At 36.2% G+C, this 25,896-nt stretch overlaps 1 protein-coding gene across 6 annotated transcripts in view; it reads right to left on the bottom strand.

Annotated features, from left to right (window-relative positions):
• Positions 1-5,988: 5,988 nt before the first annotated feature.
• The window catches only part of LOC105041085 (uncharacterized), a 29,182-nt gene continuing 9,274 nt past the window's right edge, over positions 5,989-25,896 (bottom strand). For 4 of the 6 annotated variants that reach the window (XM_010917880.4, XM_010917881.4, XM_073254302.1 and 1 more), the window contains 10 exons: positions 25,544-25,819; positions 22,671-23,242; positions 22,527-22,578; positions 19,761-21,127; positions 19,607-19,655; positions 19,416-19,541; positions 11,995-12,099; positions 11,357-11,448; positions 11,103-11,256; positions 5,989-6,574 (listed from right to left, as the gene is read on the bottom strand). In XM_010917880.4, the coding sequence (XP_010916182.1) occupies positions 6,308-6,574; positions 11,103-11,256; positions 11,357-11,448; positions 11,995-12,099; positions 19,416-19,541; positions 19,607-19,655; positions 19,761-21,127; positions 22,527-22,578; positions 22,671-23,242; positions 25,544-25,819 (3,060 nt within the window). In that variant the 3' untranslated portion in view covers positions 5,989-6,307. Of the gene's footprint in view, positions 6,575-11,102; positions 11,257-11,356; positions 11,449-11,994; positions 12,100-18,446; positions 18,911-19,415; positions 19,542-19,606; positions 19,656-19,760; positions 21,128-22,526; positions 22,579-22,670; positions 23,243-25,543; positions 25,820-25,896 lie in introns of those variants that run through there. The other 2 variants (XR_831337.4, XR_012139923.1) reach the window with 2 other exon arrangements.

Here is a 25,896-nt window from a genome sequence, read left to right as displayed (position 1 = left end):
GTCTGTTGTTGAGAGTAAATAACCCAAATAACTCCCATATATTGAAACTAATTTTGACAATCTTTTGGATGTAGGACCTTTTGTTTTCATGGATACGGTATTTGGACCTACTCTAAATTTTACAAGTCACATGCACGCTAGACAAATATATTTATTAGTAAGAATTATAAAATGGCAAAGCGACGTGCGTACTCATCCTCCAGCTCTCTTTATTCAAAGATAAAGGAAAGAACTACTTTGACCGGCCAAGTCTCCATGGACATCAATGTTTCTGAAAGAATCATGGAGTTTTTATCACAGTCTTGGTTCTTCTTGCCTAAAGGCTCAACAATGACTTGCAGATGCTAACCAATAGTCTCAGAAACTACTATTTAATAAATCATATACGACCTAGGTATATTAATGTTTCTTAGAAACTTTCGAGGATGACAATTTCCTAAATATACTTTCCATCACTTTCTTGGACCACATTTTTTATCCTCCATTTCATAATATCCCATTCTTTCATGGAAATATAATAAAAATGATATATACGCTTTATTACAAATTTTCGAGGACAGCAGTTCCCTTAATATACTTTCCATCACTTTCTTGGACCACTTTTTTTTCCCCCCTCTCATTCATAGTATCCAATTCTTTCATGGAAACATAATCAAAACGACATTTGCACATTATTGAAGTCATGACAATTACACATTATTACAAACTTTGAACCATAAAGATATGTCAGGTCTATACGTTATACATTAGAACTTAAAATCGGGGCGATCCCTGAACCTTTGTTTGTTGAGAGTAAATAACCCAAATAACACCTGTATATTAAAACTAATTTCGATAATCTTTTGGACGAAGGACCTTAGTTTTCATGGATATGATATTTGGACCTACTCTAAATTTTACAAAACACATGCATACCAGACAAATATATTTATTAGTAAGAATTATATAAAATGGCAAAGCAATATGCACTCATCCTCCAGCTTTCTTTCTTCAAAGGTGGAGCAAAGAACTACTTTGACTGGCAAAGTTTCCATGGACATCAATGTTTCCGAAAGAATCATGGACATTTTGATTACTACCTTGGGTTCTTCTTGCCTAAAGACTCACCAATGACTTGTAGATGCATGCTTGGTGGACCAGGCTTGGGCTTATCCGTCAACCTACCAGCCTTTTGAATAATAAGGGATGATGCATTGAATATTCTTTAGCACGATATCCATTAATTATCATGTTTTTAATCAATTACCATGTGGGATGCTGAAATGCCTCCTTGGATCCTGTCTGGTCAAGCATGGTTATATTGGATCGTGCGTTTTGGTTGAACCCATTCCAAATGGAAATGGGTCAGCTTGGTTAGGTCGAGATCCATGGATTTATGCTTCTGAGCAGGTGTAATCAAGTCTAGCTTGTTAGTGGTTGATCTACTGCATCTTGAAATTGCAATATTATTTTTTTTTAAAAAATAAATCTAGCATTTGAATCATGGGCCACTTCCAAGGATAAGTCCTCACCGGAGAGGTGACAACTAAGCTAATAATATAATTTTTCTTGAATTTTAAATACTTACTGGTTTGGATATGATTATAATTATTTATTTTTCATAAGAAAATGGGGGTCAAGCTCACCTAGGGTTGTATTTAATTTTTCAGAGGCCATATCTCATCCAAAAGGATAAGGGGTCAGAACTCTTGTTTTGAATTTCATCCACAAGGTAGGATAAGTGGGTCATCAGCTCATTTCATTTTTAGACAGGTTTGGAATGATTTAATCAATTTGAAAGCTGGTCCAAACAAAAAAAAAACAAACTAACAAGACTAAACTTATATGTCAGAATGAGGTGACAAATTTGGAATCTCTTCACGACTAAAATGTGGTATAAACCGCCTTTGTATTATCTTCCGGTCCCAATTTTATTTTCTTGGAAGAATTATAAATAGTCAAACATTCTTATTTTAAATTTGCACTATGAAAAATGCCACATAAAAAGGCAAAGTGAAAAATAAAAGCTATCATGTATATATATACATGCGTGTGTGATTTTAATTTGCTATGAGTGGTATCTAGCTTTGTGTAAATATGAAACTATCAATTAAGAAAGTGGTGATTTTAGCTCAGATTTAACTCAAATTTAGGTGGTAGATCTTGGCAACATACTTTTCAATTTTAAGAACTTGGGTTATTTATTTCACTTCTCATTTACCTAGATGTAGCATACCTACTTGGGGAGACTTTACAGTTGCTTTGTTGAAATCTATCTCATAAATGATAACATTGATATATGGTAATCTCAGGCATCGTCGGAAAGACTATGCAATTCCATTATTTTTAGAATAAAGGAAGTTTTGCCTGGGCCAAGTTCCATGGTTTTGATCATCTACATTAACGGGGTGTTTGGTTCATATATAACGGGAAATGGAATCGGAATCAAAATAGTTAAATTTTTTGAAGCGTTTAGTTCGTGACTGGAATTAGAATGAAAATTTGAATACTTAAAAAAGAGTAAAAATTGAGTTTTAGGTGGATTGAATCATTTCCATGCCATCTTAGAATCAGAATCATAAAGGAACTCCTCACGATCAAATAGTTAGAATGGGAGTCACCTATTCTCATTTCAATTCTAGAGTCCAACTCTCTCCAACCAAACAGTCCAACTCTCTCCAACTAAACACCCTCTAAATTATTTCTACATAAAAAATTTACGCTTCTTTTCTGTGAGTTGTTGAATTATTTTTCATATTGGCTATTAGTGGTGTTAGTACTTGGTTATTATGATTTTGGCCGTCTATTTAATTTATGCAAAGAGGGAAAATTCTTATTTTCTCTGTACGTTGATTGTTTCCAACTATTTTTTCCCATCAAGGAGGAGAGGAGTTGGAATCCCCTTGAAATGTCATTAAATAGCCTCTCAAATCTATACATCCTCACATGGTGAGAATGGCAATGGCATTCCACTGGAAAGATAAAGACAGACAAAGTGAGAAACAATAGAGTTGATTCTCTCCTCTCAAGAGGGATTCAACGAAACTAGAAACGGAGAAACCTAGTGTATTTCACTCATAAAAACTGAAAAGCCAGGTTCCATTTATAATGCAGCTTGGCAGCAGCTCAAGGACCATACATACTCCTTTTCAGGTCTAGTATCCTTCTCCCAGGAGGTGGCTGCCCTAACTAAATATTGGAACAAACAAGAGCCTACAAAAACCTATATAGCCCCATCAATAACTATATATCCTTCTCCCAAGAGGTGGCTGTCCAACTATATATCTCTTACCTTCAGGAAAAAAAAAAAAGAAAAGAACTATATCTCATGGAATTAGCCTTTTTTTTTTTTTTTCTTCCCTTTTTAGTATGGTATAAGGTGTAGCGTTGGCTGGTTAATGGGAAACATTGGAGTATGATCTTGTTTTAGTTTTGATGCTACAAAAAGTGATTATGTCTATATAGATAGTTTCAAGCCAGCAATCTTCAAACATCTAAATATTCCTAGAGCTGGCGGTATGTTCCATACTTCCATCTTAGCGAAAAATTTACAGGTCGTCTGCGGCAAACCATAATTTAATCCAATAAAAGTAATCAAGATGAGAACAGCGGCAGTACATTGTGTAATCGATGTCTATACACTACTAAACATAAATATTCAAAAAAAAAAAAAAAAGAAAGATAATTAAAACATAGCCTATGCTAAGTATCCCTGATACCAATTATTTTAGTAATCCATTTGTTATTATCATATGACCCTTTCATTTGTAGGTCAAATTCCTATCCAGTATAAGTCATCTTTATATTAAATTTTAATCTTTTTCGTTCAATCAAATAAAATCACACACGCGTATGCATATACACACACATACACATATTGAATTGATATTTCTATTTGTTTGCAATACTACCGTGAGCTATCAGATAACAAGTACTGAAGATCTGTAGTGCTCCTCCATATGATGAATCCCAACTAGGATACCTTTTTGTTTACTGAATCTGTTGCGGCCAATCTCCTCGTCGTCTGATCGCCGAAAACGAGCGCCTGCAAAAGAAGTCTGCACTAACCGGAGATGACTCCAGCAGAGACCCTCCGACGATCAAGTCAGAGAAGAAACTAGGCAACAGTAGACAAGAATCAAGAAACTCAACGAGAGAGAGCGAGAGCTAGGGAGGAGGAGGGATTCAAGGGGTTCGAAAAGATCTCCTAGCACAGTTGCCTTCCCCGATATATATAGTGGAGCGCGATATGGCGCCGTCATTAATGACGCAGACAATGGAAGAATTGTCAAATCGTCGAGGACTGTCAGAGCCACCGTGAGGTTGTCAAATCGCCGTGGGACTGTCAAATCACTAGGGTTGACCCATGCCTTAAGTGGGATAATGTCCCAAGGCGGCTGTGCCGCATGCCGGTGTCAGGACTGGCAGCCTCCAGCAGTCGTACGGTGTTTGGAGGAGCCGACCGACTATAGGTCGACGGCTGGTTGAGGGGCATCGAGCGGAAGCCCGGGAACCCTCCGGCAATCAGTCGGGCGCGTTGTGGGAGTCGGGCATCGGGCTCCATAGTTCGACTGATCGAGAGCGAAGAAGATCTGCCCGACCGACGTATACTCGGTCGGTCGGCGACGGCAGCCGTCGGTCGACAGAGTCGGACGCTGGTCATGTAGACCTGACGATGAGTCGACGTGAGTGGGATCGATCGGTATACCCCAACAGGGTCAACGTTAACAATAGCTCCGAGCATGCATCATACGATGGGTCTGACAAGTTTTTTTTTTTTTTTTTTTTGGTTTCGCCCTCTTCCCCTAAACTAATATGTACAGAAGATTGCAAGATTCGAAGGAAAATGCGGTGGTGAATTGACCACTCACGTACTTTCAAGATTGTCAACAGCTTGAAGCTGTATTATTTTGCCTTTTTAGCTTAATAAGTCTACTTAATAAAGATACTTATTAAATATGCGGAAAAAATGAAAGGATCTGAGATCAAAGGACCATTTTAATAACATATCTATGAATACTTGAAGAACTGAGTGTGAGCAGACTCCTGAAGCGATCAGAGCCGGACGAAGTGGTACTCGGTAACATCGAAGTGGTAATGAGAAGCACATGCGTGGCTAAGATGGGAAAGTTGAGCAACGAGTACACCGACGGAAGAGTGAGACAACCGGTAACAAGAATCATGCAACAAAGCGTTAGGAACTAGAAGCTCTGCTGAAACCACCACGCCCAGTTCAGAACGAGAGAGAGAGACTTTTGAATCTCTGAGGTTGTAAGAGCACGGACTCCAGAGATGCGATATTAGATCAGTGCTAATCGCACCTCCCATAAAGTTTAACATCTGCTCACAATTAAAATAAGAATTAGAAGTTCATGTACATTTCACTGTTTTTGGAATTCTCACATGTCCAATAGTTAACCTAGTCATTTGGATAATTTCGGCCCCAACGTGGTGCGGCGTACCAATGGGCTCTAAGTTGCTTCTCTCACAGGCCAGACGATGTTCTCGCATGCACTGTCATCAAAAATTAAAATGCACGTCCAGGATGGGTCAAAGTAAAAAAACCGGTTCACTCCTGGGGTTGGAGTTTCCAAGGAAAGCAAATTGAAAATTAATGCAATTTCTTTTTCGTAAAGCAAAACAAGGAGAGAGAACTTCAAAAAACTGGGCTCCCAACAGAATATTAATGAAATAGGCATCGCAAGGGGAGATAAATTTGTTCTTTTCTATTGACTTACAGTCCATCTACTCCAGTCCCATGCTTAAAGATTTAAATCTTAGTTTAGAATAAAGGATCATCTACTCCAGCCACTACTTAAACCTTGCTTTTTACACATTTTCACATGTTTCTCTTGACATATTTTGTTTACTCAATGAAGTATGTTTCTCGTTTCCTGCATTGTCTTTTGCTGACCACTGTTTCCTGTCTCTCCTTCACATTGTTTCCCACATCAATTTCCCCAGTAATTTGTGCACATTCATGTCTTGGAGTTACCTAGCAACGGATAATTGTTGAACCCCCAGTTCTCAAGCTGCAGATCATTTGATCCATCAAAACCACTGTATCATGCACTACATGCATGCACAGGTTGAGTTTTGATATAACAAGAAGTAAAAAATAAGAAAATGATACATTTGATCATGTACACTTCAAGCATGTCATAACCATAACCATACATTAAGTTAATACTCTAAGCTATCTAATAAATTAGATCTGAGGGTCAGAAGAGAACATATACTTACAACATCCTTATTATCACCATACACTGCTGCTGAAGGTGCGATGCTCAGCAACCATCTACAAATAACTGGAACTGGTGGAGCTGAATCAGTTAATCAACTTGATTTCTTGATTACGGTTCTCCATGAATTGTGCAACCTTCTTAGGAAGATTGGTCAGTACAGTGCGCCCACCATCATGGCCAATCATTAACAACCTCCCAATCTTGGCCCTCCATTCTGAGCTATACCTCTCATTTTTCTTGTCATGAACCACCCTGTCACAGTAGTTGAGCATTGTCCCAAGGCCAGTATTTGGTGTCCAACCATATTCCTCCAAAACACAGGCCTCTCCCTCTGTTAAATCTTCTCCAACCTTTTACCAAAATAGATATGTGGTTTTACAATGCAAAGATTTAACAAAATTAAATAAATAATCTGTTAGTAGTAAAGCAAAAATAGATGGTTCTTCATTAACATGCACTGATAATGGTAAAGCAACTCATCAATAAAATCCCAAGACAAATGCAAATAATGTGGTAGAAAAGAAAATCATTATGCAAAATGGTTTGCAAACCGACTATCACCACACATAAATGCAATGCAGAAAATGTAAAATTGCCAGTTGAGTAGTAATTTTCATCACCATTTCTCTAATTTATAATTATACTATCCACGAAACTTACTCTAAATAATGCTCAACATATGCTAGACTATGTTAATATTCAAGACTCAGATTCAATTCAGAGAAGCATATTTTGCCTAACTAATCATCTATGACACCATGGGATGGGCAAATTTCGGTAAATAGTAAGTTCAATTATATTTTTTTTTAATTCATGAAAGCCTTAAAAAATTGCTTATGAACAATCATAATGAAGCAGTAGAAGGCTAATTTCGATTAATACGCAAGCTCAACTATCTATACAAATTGAAACGTTTATAAACTCACCATGAAACAGGTACTAGGACTTTCTTGGAACAGCCAATGCTTAATGTCAACTACATGTACTAGATTGCAACATTTGTAAATTCACCATGAAACAAGTAATAGAACTTGAAAACAGAAAATAATTTCTAGACTCAATGCTTATAACAGCATTTTTATGTATGTATTTTAAAACATGAGCATTTAAGATAGTAAAACTATTATCTATGAATTTATAAGAAAAGTTGCTTCACCACTCGAAAGATATTTTAACAAGAATGAAACTCATATTCAACATGAATTCTCAAAGAAATTCACTACTCAAAAGTGCGAGTCAAAATTCTTATCCGGATTAAGATAAGCCACTAATGGCTCAAAAATTCTTATAAGAAGCAAGAAGTTCAAGAAAATTAGCCTGAAGAGCCAGAACTATTCAATTTGAGCTTTCTGTTCAGTATGATTATTTTTTCCCCTAGAAGAGCAACAATCAGCAATTGTCTGTTGTAATGGTGACCCTTGCCTGAGAGTACGAATGAGCGAATGTTATATAGAAACATTATTTACATGGACCACTCTACCCTCTCATGAGTCATTATATTTCACAGAAAATAATGACGACTCAACATAACTTCAACTTTCCACATACACTAGAAAGCCATTGAGTAACTCATGCTTAGCTGGATTTGGCCTGCTTAATTTGTAAATGAGCCTGATCTAGAGCTGGAACAAAACATCCAAGCTCAGCTCAATTAATCTTGCAATATGAAAAATAAATAATCATACACATCAATATATTATTTCAGCTATTATAATATGAAGAAAAAGATAATATCAAATCATCAAAAATTAACATGATTTATGCAAAAGGAACGAATTCTAATTATTCAATTGAGACAGCCTTGAGGAACCTCAGGCATTGACCAAATCTCTTGAACAAGCTATTCATGAAAGTACGGCCCAAAACTAAATGACTGGCTCAAGAGCCTGGCTTAGCAAAGCTATGCTGTTCAGCCTAAAGCTCAATGACCTGGCTCAAGTGCATAGCTTGGCCGAGCTTTGCTCGTTTACACTCCTAATTCTGGGCATGTTTCAAGGACTGCTATCAATAATTCAACAGCTAACTTGGCCACCGATTTGACTCAACATAAAGAAAGGGGCTATTACGTGACAAAATTATAGAGAACATGACCCTGGGAAGGATTTAAGTTTTTTACATTTCTCTAATTTTCATTGATGTTGGTAGCACAATTCTCATGCAAATGGACAATTTTCTCTTGATTTAGAACAAATGGAGGTTCCATGATGCTCATCTTCTTGTATGCATATCTTGTTTCCTGGCATGCATGCAATAACCAAAATTTAGGTGCATGAACAAAATTCAAGAATGCAGATGGCTCCACCACTTTAGTTCATGACAATAAGGTTAGGAAGGTCCAATATAAACTGATTGGGATAATGGAACTGGTGCATTAGTGTGTACCAAATTTGAGTAACTTAGCCTGCTGAACTCTTGGGTAAGACTTGCCACTAACCAGCACATATGGATCTGTTTCCTGAGACTGACATTTTGGGTACAGGGACAACATTTCCATGTTTACATTCTGGCCTTTAAAATATATAAAGATCGTGAAATGACTTACAAAACCTTCAGTACTAACTGAAAATGCAAGATGACACTAAGGTATAAATACTTGTTGGCCGTCTTTTCTTTGATTTGCAAGGAACCTAGTTTTTGTTTTTGTTTTTAATACTGATAATGAGACTCCCATGTTAGACTAGCTTCAACAAACTACCATGCACCTACAGACCTACCCAACTCTCAAAGACTTCATGGCATTACATGGATCTATCTTATGACCTGTTGACATCATGTAAGTTGCACTTACTAGGCTATAGAGCCATACTCAGAAAGCAGGATGATTAACCCATCAAGATTTCTCCTAAAAATATAACGCAGGTTTACTACCTATAGCTCAGTTGTTCAGTCTTATCTACTTTTATAGGAGTCTCTAAATCAACATGTCCCAAGACATTTGGAGAATTGTTATGTCACGAAGAAGCATTGCCGCATTACTGAAAATGCTCATGATGTATTCATCTGTACTTCCACATTACAAGATTCGATAAAAATATCACTGTCTTTTGTATCCAATAAAAATTTCTGTTCTTTTCCACTTGCAGCACTGTATTTAAAGGACACTTGCTTTGCTCTTCCTCCTTGGCAAACTCATAAAACTATATTTTAATGAAGCAATGCCCATATGTCGTAAATATACCTCTAAGTTACAATCCTCAACATAGTAGCTGTATAGTTTAATGCATGTCATAGTCAAGGGCACAAACTTATATTTCCACTTTTCTTTAGGATATCTCCACTATGTTTTTTGTAATCTCAAGCATTAATCATATATCCCTATGAAGTTTTTTTCTCAACTTCCTCTGACATTATTGACCTTTCGCTTAAGCCTTCCTCCGTTGGCTTTTGGGTGACCTCATCCTATAAGAGGCCTTCATCAATCATGTATGTGCTCATAATTCCCAAAAGTTTCCGAAATACTAATAAGGTCCGTTAAAGAAATTCTTTTAGTGATGTCCTGTCCATTCCATTCCCCAGCAACTTACCATCCCTGTCTGGATGATGCTCTCACAAGCCTACCATGTCGTTATTCCAGGCAGAGCTACGACCCAGCAATGGATTTGATTCAGGCACTGATCATTCATACTCTTTAGTTTGTCCCTTTCACCATGTCAAGCTATTCAGAAATGCAGCCATTTGACATCTACAATGACAGAATATCATTGATCAAGACCACCACAAACTTATAATGGGACCTTGTTCCTCTTCATGTAAACAAGATCCCTATTGGTTGCTAGTAGGTCTACAATCTCGACAGTTTACTCAGAAGCATTGATCAACTAGGACAAAAACATTGCTCTTTGTTAAAGATGACCATTCTTTTTTTTACTTGATTACCCTTAATGTTATTTTCTGTAAGCATTGATCAATTAGGACAAAAACTTAACCCTTTTGATGGAAGATGACCATTCCTTTTTACTTGATCACACTTGATATTGTTTTTAGTTAGCTTCCATATTAAATCAAGAAAAAATGAGAATGCCGTCACAGGGCCTTTCACATTCTCCTTGGGCATGATTATGGCACTTCATCCATTGATCCTTGGGAACTAGCAACATGTAAGCTCTGGGAACTAGAACGTGGGCTAAAACAGGCTCCTTGGGCACGATTGTAGCACTTCAACAGTTCAACCATTCATCCTTGATGCATGCCTTACCAAGATAAAATGAACACAAGATTACAATAAAAAATATTATCACACGATTCATCCCCTTTTCTAAATTAATAACCAGAAGATGCTATTACCACCACTACTCATAGTTGGATGGCGCATAATTTTGATACATATTTATTTGGTATTCATCAGCCTTTTATGGTCCAACCTAGACACCAAATTTAATATCCACATAATAATGACTAACAACAATGGTATTTAGATCCTGTAAAACATATCAACCAATTTTTGGAACATAAAGGCTCCTGGCTATGGTAGATGTACTTTGTGAAACAGAAAGATTCTTGATTCTAGAGATTTGACTCAACAAATCCATGTACTCAATAAAAAGTATTAGGATAAATAAAAGGACGGTTATCTTAAATCCTACTTATAAATATTACAGAAATATGTCTGCATAAGCAATATTTTTTTCCCTTTTCTGCCTAACTTGACTTTAAGTTAAAATAACTTAAAATGCAGTTCAAAGAAAAAGAAAAAAACAGAGAATCATTTTTTTTCACAAAAAAAAAAAAGATGATATATCAACAATTGCAAAGGAGAAGAATGTCAATTAATTTTTACATATGTCTTTGGAAAATTACGAGTATGCAATAATGCAAGTGCAGCCCCTTCCACAATGTCGCAATGACAAAGAATTACAAAACAGAATATGAAAGTCTCACCAACAATGGTTTGTTCTCGATTAGAGTGGTCCTGCTACAGCTGGTGAGCTTCATGGCTGTCACTAACCTCTTGATTTGCCAGGGAATGGGCAAAGAGTCCACAAGCTCAAAGAAATAAGTCGCGTACCCATATTCTGGACGTTCTAAGACTATTCTGTATCAAAGTTAATTCCATGAGTCATATTGTGATTCACTCAACTAACTAGTGAATTGGAATTCTCTTTAGAGGAGACACCCCAAGGAACAAAGGTTACCTGTTATGCCTCTTAAAGACAAAAATAAATGACTGCAGGTCCCTACACCATCCCCATTCAACAGAGCTGTTACGAAAATGGAGATATCGAGTCTACAAAATGTGAAAGCACAAGTACCAATAATAAATATGGTAAGAATATTAGTTTAGCACACCACAATTAGGTAAAATTTTATGGGGCTTTTTACATACATATCCTTGCAAATATGACATTCAATATTGATCTTCTGAAATCACTATTTGCATAGACACCCCTCAAATCATCTAGTTTTTGCAATGACACCTGTCCCTTGAGATTTTTGACTAACAGTGCTAAAAGAATAACCGCTTTAAGTGTAACAAAAGACTATTACATATTACGCTTTTGCCTTAATATAGCTGACAAAAATCAACATTTAATTTATATTGTAAAGAGATAAGGGCATTAATCCAAAATGGTAATAAAGTCATTTCACACATAAAACAGTTATTATTAGAATCAGCATACCTGTAAAAACAAGAAGATTTGCGTGGTATACATGCAAACAGTGATTTTTGAAAGGTAAATATCCAACAAGCCATATTTGCAAGGGGATATATGCCAACAAAAAAAAAAAATCCAACTTTTTAAAACCCAAAGGTGTCATAGAAATTACCAACCTGTTCAATAAGGGAAATTAAGCAGGCCAAACAGTAAACAGCCTTTGACCCCTTAATATGCCGTGCAGTAGAAAGTTTGATTAGAGATGCTCGCTCGGAAAATAACTGAGACACAAAGGGGAAGAGAACTCAAAACATATTGAGTACAAGCTACAAGAATAAATAGAACTTTGCAACTTTGGCATTTAACTCATGCCCCCTTATCTTGAAGATGTTGCATTTGCATCATAATCACATTAAGTAAAATTTTGCATGTGCGATATCATCTAACAGAGCAACAAAAAGCGAGTAAAACTAAGCAAAATGCAACAGCAAGCATAAGCCAGTCTTCCATATAAGAGTACAATGCGAACAGAGAAGAAAGAATTAGAATTTACTGAAAAAAATTTGTAACTTGATTCAGTCCAGGGCCTAAAGATTGTTAGAATGCACTTGTTTTCATCCAAGGCAGAAATTAGTTCAGATCTAATAATCAATTTAACCGCAATAACTGGGATCAAACAACAACTGGAAGGAGCACAGTAGCTGATATCTTCCAGCAAGATTGCATCCCTCACTCCCAAACTACCTTCCAATTTAGATCAGTATGGGAAGAATCTTGGTTTCTGGAATCTGAAGTGGGTGACCGAGCAGGTGCAGGTGCAACTGTGGTGAACCGAATATTTAAAGAACACTTGAAAGTCACCAAAGGCATAGAAAGCTACTTAGGAAGTGGGTACATGTTTGAGTTTTTGGGGAGTTCCCAAAGTAGATATGTTATCCTAGATAGAAGTTTCTTGTCAATAAGGGAAGAAAAGACCCTGATTGAAACATAAGGTCATAACAAGGTCATTAGGTACGAAATGAAATGTATTCTTTTTGAATGGAGCTAATATATGGGTGCCCATGCAACATCCTGAATAAGGTCAGTCCTGATAGGATGACCAGGTCCAACACCAATGACTTAAGCTGTTGGACATGATCTACTATCTCTAAAATGCTCATTATCAAAAAGTCATGTAATTTGGAGATCCCTAGTCTATGTGTCCAATGGTCACAAATAGACAATTTAAATAATATGAAAGAATACATGGTTTTGAGCCACTGGATGCATGGGCTAACGATCTCTAAATCATATAATTTTTTACCAATAAACAATTTAGAGATAGTAGAGTATGGCTCAAATCATTGGTGTCAGGCCCCCTATCATTGATCATGAGTAAACTTGTCAATGCTCCAAGATCTTTCCACCTAATATTTGTTAAGATTCATACTAAAATAGAAGGATCGACCTTTCATTAATAATAAATATGGAGATTCATATGCCAACAACCACTAGTCGGCCTGAAAGAGAGCCTGAAAATGGCTGGATTTATTCTATATGCAGAGGAGCGTACGTATGGGTTAGGTTGACCATGCTCAGTATGTGGCTGTTTGACTTTAAAGCATTGTGATAGTACACAATCCTCCACCTCACCACAAGAGGAACTCATCCTCGAGTTTTGAAAAATATAAGATCAAAAGAAGATTGAATTGCTGAGTTGTACTTTGATACAAAACCATCTACCGTGCTCAACACTGAACCGTAGATTGTTAGTGACGTCACGAGATCTGTTCAATGAGATTTGAGCCAATGTTTTTAAAATCAGATCTATCTTCAAACAAGGTGCAGTCTATAAAGAACAGACACGGTTATGGAATACTGATACAACATGATACATGTACATGCAAATCTTGAAAAAGAAGGAATGATATGACTAGAACACATCAAATGAATATATATGTATTTATACATTTATACACACCTACATACATACATAATCTGCATATTTATGTAAAAAAGTACCCATGAGGTATAGTAGGCTATCAAAATATCACTGTCCGTCCGTATTTTACATGAGGGCATTAACTTTGACAAGCTCATCATTATCATTCAAATGGCGACTCCAATTTACATTTCATATTAAATATTAATATTACATACTACAAAATTGACTTTCATCATTAAAAATTTAAAAGGTTAACATAAAAAAACACAGAAAGAAAGCCATGCCCTCCCCCTCATTTTTGGAGGCATCGAGAAAGTATCTCAAGTGTATTCAAAAAGTATCTGAATTTTTTTATTTTAAAGATAGGATATTTTGAACAAGTATTGGACACAAATCTGAGAAGTATCTGATTTGCATTGGTATCAAAAATGGAAGCGACAAATGATTCAAAATATTTGGCTTTCCAGGATGCAGCAGTGTTCGGTCTAAAAACAGCCAAGTCCATAAAAAGTCTGCCCCTTTTAAGATATCTCTAACCCAAAAAGGTCAATCTCGTTCCAAGTCCTGGCCAACTTTCTGCAAAAAATAGTTGGCATTCGAGTCTTATTACAAAGTGAGACAAAGGATGGTCAAAATCGGCACCTAAAGGCCGAATGGCCTAGGTAGTGGCCACTTGTGCGAGTTTATATAATTTAATTTTTACTCCTGCTTTTTTAATTACACTTTTTTAACTAATTTTGGCTGCTTCTAACTTAAGAAAACAATATGGGAATGAAAATAGCCTATATTAACTTTCCTAATAGACAACCCTCATCTCCCTCAATCCATCCAGCTCCTCTCTCTTACAATGCACACTAGGCAAAGAATTGCCCTCCACTCTAACAGTTGGCACCCACCTATCCAGCAGCCTTCCAGCCTCTGGCTGTGCCCCAGCAGCTCTCTGATCACTGGTAGCCATGCTGGCTACATATAACCACCTAAAGGTAATGGTTTTTTTCCCATTTTCTCCATTATCATATGCTTTCCTTTGTCTTCCCTTACTGTCTTTCATGTTTGTTCTTCTTCTTTTCTTCTCCACTTTCTCTTTTGAATGACCTTTCCCTTTCCCCCTCTCTTCTCCGCATTTCCCTTTCTTCCTTCCTCTATATCTTCTCCTAAAGTCCTCTTCTTACCATTCTCTTCTCCTAGGATCTTGTTACCTTATTGTTGCCTCTCATTCTGTTCCTTTTCTTTCCCCCCTCTCTGTCCGCCGTTGCACGTTTATATTTGACTTGGTGCACTAGGATGTGATCAATAATACCTTGGTTTTGATTAATCCTGTCTCATATATTATGGTGTCTTATTAGGCCATTTGTATGTATGATTTTCTTTCTGAAAAGAAGAAGAAGAAGATAAGTTTATTGATCCTACAGTATGCCTTTCATAATTTTTTGGGTCTTCTTTTAAAAATGGATTGCCTAAGTCACTAGCAATCCACCTAATCAACCAGACAACATGGGCCTCCACAAAGTAGGGACTGCCTGACCACCTTGACAACCATGGTAGGACCAAAGTTGGTTGTTCCCCTGCTATATGATAATTCAGCTTCCTGTTTAGGGCAACTATCATCTAGAAACATCTAATTAATGTAGTAAATACCATGTCATTATTCTGCTGATCAAGGGCCTGCATGGTATATATACTTGACCATATCATATGATAGCTTGGTTCCAATAGAAATGATTAATGGCCACTGATTTGGTTGATCTTTGGTTTGGTGTGCTAATCTGCGGCAGTGCACTGCACAGGGTTGTCATGGCCCATAGCCTGGACACCTAGATAGCCCTGGTTAGATGATTGGTGCTTTCCAGGCCTTTGGGCAAGGTTGCCATGCCTAGGTTGGTGCTTGGCTACGTAGGAGCTGCTTTTGTCTTGGACAGAAGCCTTATTCATTGATTTGTTGAAGGCATTAAAATTTTTTCAATGATTCTCTCTTTAAGTAGAAAGTATTTACTTCAAGGAAGTTGTCCATTTATAATGTGTCTCTTTAGATGCCAACCGATACTTGAACATGTTATTTTCCTAAGAAGCTTTAAATATTTTAATCACTTAATGAAAAACCATCAAGAACTGAAATAATTTAATCATAGCTTTCATTATTGCATAACTTTAGTTGACAACTCTACTGTTTATCAAAATGATATTCTTCAATATGCTATTTGTTAACTATTATATGACTCTATATATGGAAAAAAAAACAATTTTATTAGTTTATTGGATTTTTTTCACTTAGGTGTGTGCCTTGATGTGTAGGTAGGGCCTTTAAAGGGGTCCAGGACTGCCTAGGTAATTTGACAACCTTAATACCATAGTTTTTCATTATAACTAGATTAGCATGCAGTATGCACAAGTTAAGGTATGCTCACTAGACGTAGATCAGAGATTAATCGGTAGGAGAGGACAATATGCTAAGATATGAAAGAACTGTATCATTCTAATGGATCTAAAACTAAACACCCTCAAATAATGTTGGTTAGTCCAGAAAGGGCGAGAATGTAGTCATATATGCAACATGGCATGGGTAATTCTTCATGGCGAGAATATCACTAGTGATAAACTTGTTGTGAACTAAAACATCTAGACTTTTCCAGAAAAAAAAGGCTAGAAAAACAACAACAACGGCAGCAGCAGATCTTGAATGTTTAAAGAACCCCAAATATGTAATTTAAGCTTGCCCTCTACATATAGTGGAAATTCCTAGTAAGACCATAAGATTTTGTTACAGATGAAGCCACCCTTTACTGCATCACATGCTCTCACCTGAATAAAACCCTTACTTCACTTGAAGTTAGCCATTCATGCACTAGAACAGATAACCATTGGTGTGCAGATTTTGTTCCCTGTCATAAAAAATTGACTTCTTTGATATGATAACTGATTGCATGATGCATGTGTTTATTCCTTATCTCTTAGGTTTGAGTTATTCATGTTCAGATAATTGTTCCATATCAAAATACAACAGCTTTTCTGTACAACAGCATCCGGCAATCATAGCAGGGGCATAAGTTTTCCTACCCTCTCCTACAATAGTGACCCAAGTGAAGCCAGGATTTTACTTAAGAAAGTGCAATCAAGATATATATACATATAATGCATGTAACAAGAAAATAATTGTACTCAATAACTTTAATATAAAAAACAAAAAATTGCAGTAACTATCATTTTTTGAGGGAAAGGGGCTTATGATTTTTTCATTCATAAAAATCAAGAGAGTGGATGACATGGAAGGTTATGGTAATGAAGAAAGGAATAATGATGTAACAACAAATAATTCTCACAGATAACCCTTAGGGCCTATTCTTTTGTAGGTAAATATCATGAGAAAGTTTGTCAACTTTTCAATTGACCAACTTATCCATGTTCTCACACTTTTCAAGATGGGTAAGTTACTATCTTATGTATATCATCTACCCATTAAATGAAGGAAGATCTTACCCACCTAGCTGGTGGCTAAATCATTTTCCCATAAATCGGGAAAGTAACCTTTTTAATTCATTCCTAATATACCTTTAAACGTATAATAATATGATATAATATAATATTTATATAATATAATATAGTATAATATATTACAATATACTGTAATATATTATAATAATATATAACAATATAATATAATAATATAACAGTATATTATATTATATATTTATATGATAATATAATAATAATATAATATGTTTTATATATAATAGTATATATTAATATAATATATTATACTATATTAGTATATAGTAATAATATTATATAATATATAATATATCATACTAATATAAGATATTAATGTAATATATTATATTAATATATAATATTATGATATGATATGATATTATATATAGTAATATTTATATAATAAAGGATATTATGGAAAATATGGATAGATCATAATAATTTATCTAGAAAAATAGTACTATAAAAGAATATGGGTAAATTATTTTTCTGTCTCAATGTTGCCTGAAAAATACTTATCCAGAAAAATATAATTTTCTTAATAAATCTTTTATCTGCAAAAGAACGGGGCCTTAATATTAGTGCCTCAGTAATCACAGTTAGACATAAGGCCACGTGCTTGGATGGGGGGCCCCTCACAGGCATATTTTGGGCAGGCAATGGAGTTCCCTAAGCTGTTTGTCAGAGTATCGATGCAGCCAAGGTTTTAAAAACCGCAGTATGAGCCCATACCAGTCAGTGGTCAATATGATACATACAGCGGCACTCAGGCCATACTGACACGCAATTCAGCCAGCATGATATTATAAATACAAATCTGTATGAGGTATGTAAAGAGTCAATCTGGCAGTCAATAACAGCCAGTGCAACTATACCAACAGTTAATCCTTGGTTACAGCATTGCTCATGAAGAGAGAGTAACAAATATTTCCTTTTCTCTATTCTCGATATAAAATGATAAAATTCCTATACACATCCAGTTCCTTTTCTTAACTCTTTGCTATCTATAATAGAGAGACACCAACACCCAATTTTTATAATAAAGTTCCAGAATATCCTTTAAAACCAGATAATGTAGACTAGCAATAAACAAGAATGACAAAACTAAAGGAGAATTGTATCGAACTACACAAAATATAAATAATTCTACAACCTGGCAGCTAGGGACAGCAAACATAACTAAAACCCTTGCAATAGTAAATAAAACCTGGTGGCTACCTGGATTTCTTCCAAAATTGTAGCCAATCACAAGAACGTAATCAAAGAAATGTTCTGCAGAAGCCTGTCACGAAATCTTTGTTATTTGCTATGAGGCCTGCATTTTGCTCCACGTGATGCACTCTTGCAACAGAAAATCAGCCAACTAGAGAACTTGCAATTTCATCTCGTGCCCTCCCCCCCCACTCCCCCCACCCAGGGAAAGCCAATCAAGTATCACATTTTAAAGTTGGACATCATTGAAAAAACAAAAAAAAAAGAAAAAAAAATTGGTCCCACAAATTTAACCTCTAGGATTTTCACCCTTGCCATGGCATTTAACTCCTCACTAAGTTATTGGGCATTAGATCATCCCCATCATGTGGTTGACCATATTTCCTCAACTAAGTGACAGTTGATGTGCCAACATTCAGACAGTATTTGAACCAAATTAAGTATCAGTTGCTTAGAATGCTATGTGTCATCTGCAAGAAAAGCATTTAGTCATAATTCAACCTGGAACTAATTATCATAGCTACCATGATCCAACATTATTCAAGTCTACGCAAATTCTGCACCAAAAATGTAGAGTTTCATAAAACCAAAAATAATTTTTCGCATGCAACAGTTTCCAGGTTCCGTTAGAAATATATAAAATACAGGATTCCTTTCTGTTGACAACTTGACATCATGATATGACATCTAAAAAGTAGCCTAATTGCTCATATTGAACTCCAGAAGAAGAAGGATATGCACCATTATAATAGAAATACATTATGCTTAATGTTGCATTACAAAATTTCAGTCATCAATAATACTAGCAAATAAATTTGTTATGCATGCAAAGTTGTCACCATATACTGGCAATGTCTAAGACGAATGATTGATTGCAGAAATGGATGCACGAGTTCAATGGCATATTACTAAGGAAAAAGAAAACATCATTGTGGTATGTATCAAAGCATGCACGTTGAATGATAAATCAGCCACCTTAGTCATCACAGTTTCAAGCTCTTCAAAACTGTCATCTGTGGAAGAAACCTCTAGTGGTTCATCATCTTCTACATCCCCATAAAGTTTAATTTCCTCAACTGTTATTCCTTTATCTAGTAGAACCTGCCCAAAATCCAGTACTTCAAAATATGGCTGAATGTAAAACTCAAATCAAATCTTATATTTACCTGTAGAAGTCCAGGAGCATCTTCCTCAAGTGCAGTTTCCACTGAATCCCTGCATGGATTGTTTTTCAAATTGTAAAGAAAGTAGATTTCTAAACAAAATGACTGTAGAATATAAAGATGAGAAGAGAAACATGATAGGGGATCAACTACAGACGTTGCAGTTTTTTTCCTTCTCCTCCGAAGGGAAAAATGACTTGATTTGGCATTTATAGAGTTGATAGAACCATCTATTAGATAATATGGCACTGCTTGTTGAGAGCAATTCAGATTGTTTCCATAATCTAAGTTAGAAACAATTCCTGAAATCGGCATCATAGCATGTCCTACTTTGATGGGATCAATCACATCTACAGAGAGTTCATCGAGGGTTTCCCTCTTGACATTGGCTCCTAATGTATCAGACTCTGGAAAGCTGGACAGATGATTCTCACACATGCTCAATAAGTCACTTTCCAAGGGTTCAGTCTTCACTTGAACTGAATTTGATAATATATTACTAGCACCAGCATGTTCTTTCTCTAGAAAAGAGACCTGACCAGAACAATTTCTGCCAGACTCTTCAAACAAACTGTCACCACTCGACGAAATGTTATCATGATTACCGGCCTTTGCTGAAGACTGAGAAACTGTACAAGAGTTCTCTAAAGAGGTACCACTCATAAAACCAGGAATTTTACTGCTCTGAAGTTTTGGAGCTTCTGAATTAATTACATTTTCAGGAACAGAATTCTGGTCAGAACATAAATAGTTAGTTGACATGTTTTCTTGTGAATTATTTCCATTGAATGAAGAGTTGACTTGAAAATGATCATCTTTTGACAATTGAGTATGTGCTCTAAAAACCTCTGTTGAATAATTACTTAGCAACAGGCTCAAATGATTTTCAGCATTTGCTTCAGGAACACTGTTGATGCGACTTTCTTCCAAAGGTTCGACCTTTACCTCAACAGGAAAGGTTGGGAGTATTGAATTATACACCTGATTGCTATCATTCTGGTCTACAGGTGTCTGTCTTAAGCATGACATGTCAGCATCTGGAGTACATGGAGTGGCTGTACAAGTACTAGCTGTACAGTCCTCCTCTGGTGAATTTTTATCAGCACTATGTGGCACAGCAGCATTTATTCCAGAAATATTTTTAGGAAAATCTTCTTCCAACGGTTCAACCTTCAATTGGACCTGTTGGGCAGATAATTCAGAACAAAGGGGCTGAGAGTGATCACTCACACATTTGTTGCTTTGAACTTGTGGTTTTACTTCAGGACGAGATGTCTGGTATACAGATATGTAGTTATTTTCATGATTTTCAAGAGAGTGGCTATCTTGCAACAATATGCTGAGTTGGCAGTTCAGGGAAGTTTGCAAATATGGATCAAATCCTGCAGTAGCACTGTCAGGAGAATCGAACATTAAATTATTCATAGATTTTGCATCATTACTTTCAGGAACACTGTCAGCACAACATTCTCCAATCGGGAGTTGTGCGCTTGGAGGATGAATAAAAGGACCTGAAGAAATATCCTGTACAACATTTACCGAGCAGAGTTATTAATTATCAAAAACCAACAAAGTTATATCAAGAAATGTCATATATCTTTAATTGAAACAGATGAACAAAATGCAAAATGTTTGCCAAATGACCTTGATGGAAAAATTAACTAAGATTTAGGACCTGATGCATATAACAATAATAATAAGCTGAATAACAATACTTGAACACAACAAACAAGTAAAATAAAGCTTATATAGCCAGCATTCTCAATGTGGGAACCCAGGCATATGTAATAATTATACATAGAAAATCATGTGCCATGCAGAATTCAGCAAAATATTCTACAGAATTAAAATCAACCTCGATGGAACAAGTATCTTATCAAAATCCATTTCAACTGAAATACCATCTTAAGTGATTGAATAAAACATGGCAACTCTTCACATGTTTTCACTTAAAAATTTGAAGGTCTCTTTTGAAAAAGCTTTATGTGAAAAAAAAAATCTCAGAAATGCTTACTGAAAAGGTTTAGGATGGCAGAAATTGACCAATAAGATGAACACATTTCTCCCTATCGCAAAGCTGAGATAACATAATGTGTTATATAAGAAATGTGATATTGCTCTCCTGACTGCAAACTTCATGGAGCAGATGGCTATAAAGACATGTTCTGAGCAAAATTTATCAAACTGCCTCAATTTCAGCCACTCCTTGGAGTTGCTATTATGGTCCCATTCTGGAATAGGCATTCAAGGCATATGTCAAGCTGCCAATATATCTCGTGTTGATTGGCATGAATTTAGCCTCAGATTCCATCTTTCAAGGGTCAACAGGAGCACAGAAATAAAAGTTCGTCCTTTTTTCATCTTTGAAATTTAGTAAGCTAAATAAATCCAAATGCTCCAGAATTCTAACAGCGTGATCCAGTTACTGTGGATTGAGTTTGCGGGGGGTTGTGTTTGAGAGTGATGGATTATGTGCAATTCCTAAATTCACTATTTTTAGTTCACTGGCCTCCATTTATGGAGTCTATGGGATGTGACCAAGAGGAGCTGAATTCATTCTTAATACAAGCAATGTAGAGCTTTTTCCCTCTTTCCTTTATTTTCTTGTGCTTCCTATCTCCCACCACAAATCTTTGTTTTATGTGCAATAATTTGGAACTCTAACCATTTTTCTTAGGTCATCTACCTTCTTTAGTTCTCCCCTCTTTATGTTAATCTTGGAGCCACTAATATTTCCTCGCAAATTCCATTCACACAAAATTCAAGGAAAAAAATGTTCGTATCTTTTTCATGCCTAAGAAACATATTGCAGCTAATTGACAATGAAATAAGCACTAAATGGCACAATTTGGTATAATTCAAGTCTGTCCAGTTCATCAATATCTTTCATGTCACAACAAGCATAAATATTGTGCTTGTCTACCTGCAGTAGGCCAAGTATATCCTGTCCACAATTTTCAGTTCCCAAATGATTCCTGGATAGAAATGGATGAAAAAAAAAAAATCCAAATTGGTTAGCATACAATAAAAAGATAAGCATACAAAGATCATTTGAATGGACACTTACGTCAGGGTTCCATCTTTCTCACTTCTAGAAATAAATCCACCATCTTGAGCATGTAATACACTGTTTGGACAGGGCTTTGATGTACAAGCACTGCAATCTTGACACCATCTTGAACCATTGAGATCACCAGAAACTGAATAAGTGCTTGATAACAGCATGTTGCAACGTTCTTGCAGTGTGACATGATCAAGATCCTCCTTTTCAGATTCCCTTATAAACACTTCCATATCAGTGTCCTCTAAACCCTCCTTTTGAGGATTTGTTTGCATATAGTCAGAATGCTCAACTTTTATTCCAGTACTATGATCTGGCAGATTAGATAGTTGCAGCAGATCATTCCCTCCTTGTTCAACAGTATGACCTTTGAATCCAGAGGAAGCTATCAGATTTGAACTGCTTATATATTCTTGAGTATCTCCCAAGCTACTAGCATCTGGGAGATGCTCGCTATTGGAATCTGCTGCATTAAGGGAACAAGGTCTGACTAAATCAGAAGTCATTGCAATTGAAACGACAAGACCTGAAGTTTTGTTTCCTTCAGAAACCAAATCACAGTCACCCATGGAAATATCCTGCATGATAAACAGCTCAAGCAGCACCATTTAGCTGAAGAAAATAAATGAACCTAATGAGAGATTTCCCAATAAAAACAAAATATTGAAGAGATCTAACAAAAAAATGAGTAACTACTAGAAGGATGTGCCAATTAATAGAGAGAGAGAGAGATTTGTGAAAGACCAGCTGCAAGTTGACATCGGAAAAAATGAAAATAGCAGCATGTTTTACATAGATGTGACAATCTGGTCAGCTTTTACAAATTTATTGGTGACTTACCCTAGTTATCCACTTTCAAGTCACACCTTTGGCAAGTTGACCGATTCCTCTACCATGAAAACTAATAGGTTAATGGGAAGAGAGAGAGAGAGAGAGAGAAGATGCATTGATATTGATAAGTTGAAGGTGACCAAAAGCTAAAAGCACATGTCCTGAAGAAGGCAATCAATCATCTGCATGTATTTCTTAGTGCTCCTAACAAGGCTGAATAACTATTGAGATTATCACCTTCTATTCCAGTCTCATTAGTTTATGCATCCATTAACAGACATTTTAACTTCTTTTGATTTGAGAATTTCAGAATACAAAAAAGTAGGACCGTAAGGCACTAGTATGTGATGCATTCAACAGAACCTCAAATACAAATGAAAGTAAACCAGTTTTCATAAGTATATTTGTAGTTGGTGTACTCATCAAACTGAGAACTGAAGATCAAACTTGGCAAGTCGATTGTTAAGCAATTTTATATAAACATGACAAACCAACTCCAATTATTTTACGTACGCTTCATCAAAAATATTATTTTACTGTGCTCGCATGTTGTGCCACAGATTGGGTGGTCACGAAAGATCAATGTTAAGGTGTATGAAACCATTGAGCTAATCAAGGCCTACTGATGGGCAGAACATTTTAAATCATCGCCGTTGTGAAATCTGATCGTAATCTTGGTATCAATAAAACTTGGTAGCCCCAGATGCAAGCTGAAGGTGGATAATAGAATCATTTTACTCCTACCAAAGTAGCAATAATGCTACCTATGAAGGGATAACCCTAAGCATTCTCTTTTTTTGAATGTTATCAACATAAAATGGTAATGTTACATATTTTTGCTTCCCATTTATATTTGCCTCTATTCGAGGCTCCAACTTGGGTTATCAAAAGAATTCATAAGCTCAGAAGCGTAATTGATGGAAAGAAGAGAGGCTATGGGTGCTTTGTATCTGGTTCATTGGAAAAATGTTTGCAAATCTAAGACTCATGGGATCTTGTATCAAAAAATTTAGTAGATCTCATTACATCCTTATTAGGTAAATACCTGTGCAGCTTCCTTCGCTCCATGGAGATTGGTTAGAAGGGAAGTTGACCAAGCCTTTTACAAAGATAACAGATCGCCTGCTAATGGTGGGACTTCTTTGGGTGTTTCTCCTTTCTAGGTGAGAGCTCTAAAGGCTAGAGCTAGGTGTTGCCCTAAATGCAGAATGCATGGATGGGAGTATGGCTTCTTTATATTCCCTTTCCTAATATCCAGGGTCTGGTGCTGGATCAAGAGGCTTCAGTTACATTTCCGACCACCTTGGGGAAGAAAAGGTGCCATGATCTCATTGTAAGGACTGTGGAGGATGATCTTTTCTGGGGTAGTATACCAAGCTCCTAAACCTTCTCTGGACTTGAAGAATGTAGGATGATCCAACAGATGTGGTCTACATCAGGCATGTCTTCAGTAAAATCTCTTGCAATTAAATTTTAAATCTTGCTGGATTGTCTTTGGCCAAAGCCCAAAATATTTAAGAATCATCCGGCCCTTGAAAAGGTAAGATCTTCATTCAGTTGGCTATTAAGAGCAATTCTTCTGAAAGCAGACAACTTAGACAAAAGGTATTGGCCTCACCCCACTTCTTGTGTGTCATCTGGATTAGCATTGCAATCAGGATTTCACCTTTTCTTGAGATATTAAACCTCATCTGCCATCTAGAATTGTTTGATCAGCAAGACAAACAAAAAGGTGCGGGTGGCATCTATTAGATCCTGCTGAAAGGTGTGAAGGGCAAAAAAAAAAGAACATAGTTAAGTTCAGGGTGGGTTTTGGATCTTTTGGTAACAGCAGCTTAGTGAAAAAGTTGGAAGCTCAGGATTAGGATTATCTTTAGAGAGTTCAACATTTCCCTGATGATTTATATAGAGAGGAGTCCTATCAGTCTGAATACACATCAGTAATTAAGAAGAAATGGGGAAAATGACCTCCATTTTTTAGCGCTTTTTTATATTTGTAAATCAAATTTAAACAAAAGGCCAATATTTATAGGATCAGCCTAACTCACCTTCAAGTTGTTTTTCAAAATTTTGACATTTGCTTGAACATCATCAGATATACAAGATCTTGTCCTCCAGGATTCAGCTGCACAAGAGGATTGCTCCTGATGGAGCTTGCCACCAGCTAAGAAGCCTTCCGCAGACTGGTGAACATCTGATAAAACTTGGGATTTGATTTTTCTTTGCTTTGAATCTTCAGTAGAACAGTTATCATATTCATCAAGCTCTCTCCATCCAGCACCAACCCTATTTTCATTACATTTGGTTTCATGATATCCTGTTGTCTGCATTTGTGATTACATCACAGTTAGTGAATAGCAGAAGCAAAGTTTGCTAAGGTAAGAGTGGAAAACTGCTAGAT

This window comes from Elaeis guineensis, chromosome 3, assembly GCF_000442705.2.
Source record: "Elaeis guineensis isolate ETL-2024a chromosome 3, EG11, whole genome shotgun sequence".
Classification (NCBI taxonomy): Eukaryota; Viridiplantae; Streptophyta; class Magnoliopsida; order Arecales; family Arecaceae; genus Elaeis; species Elaeis guineensis.
Note: the sequence above shows the minus strand (reverse complement) of the source record. Positions and strands in the feature narration are given on the sequence as shown.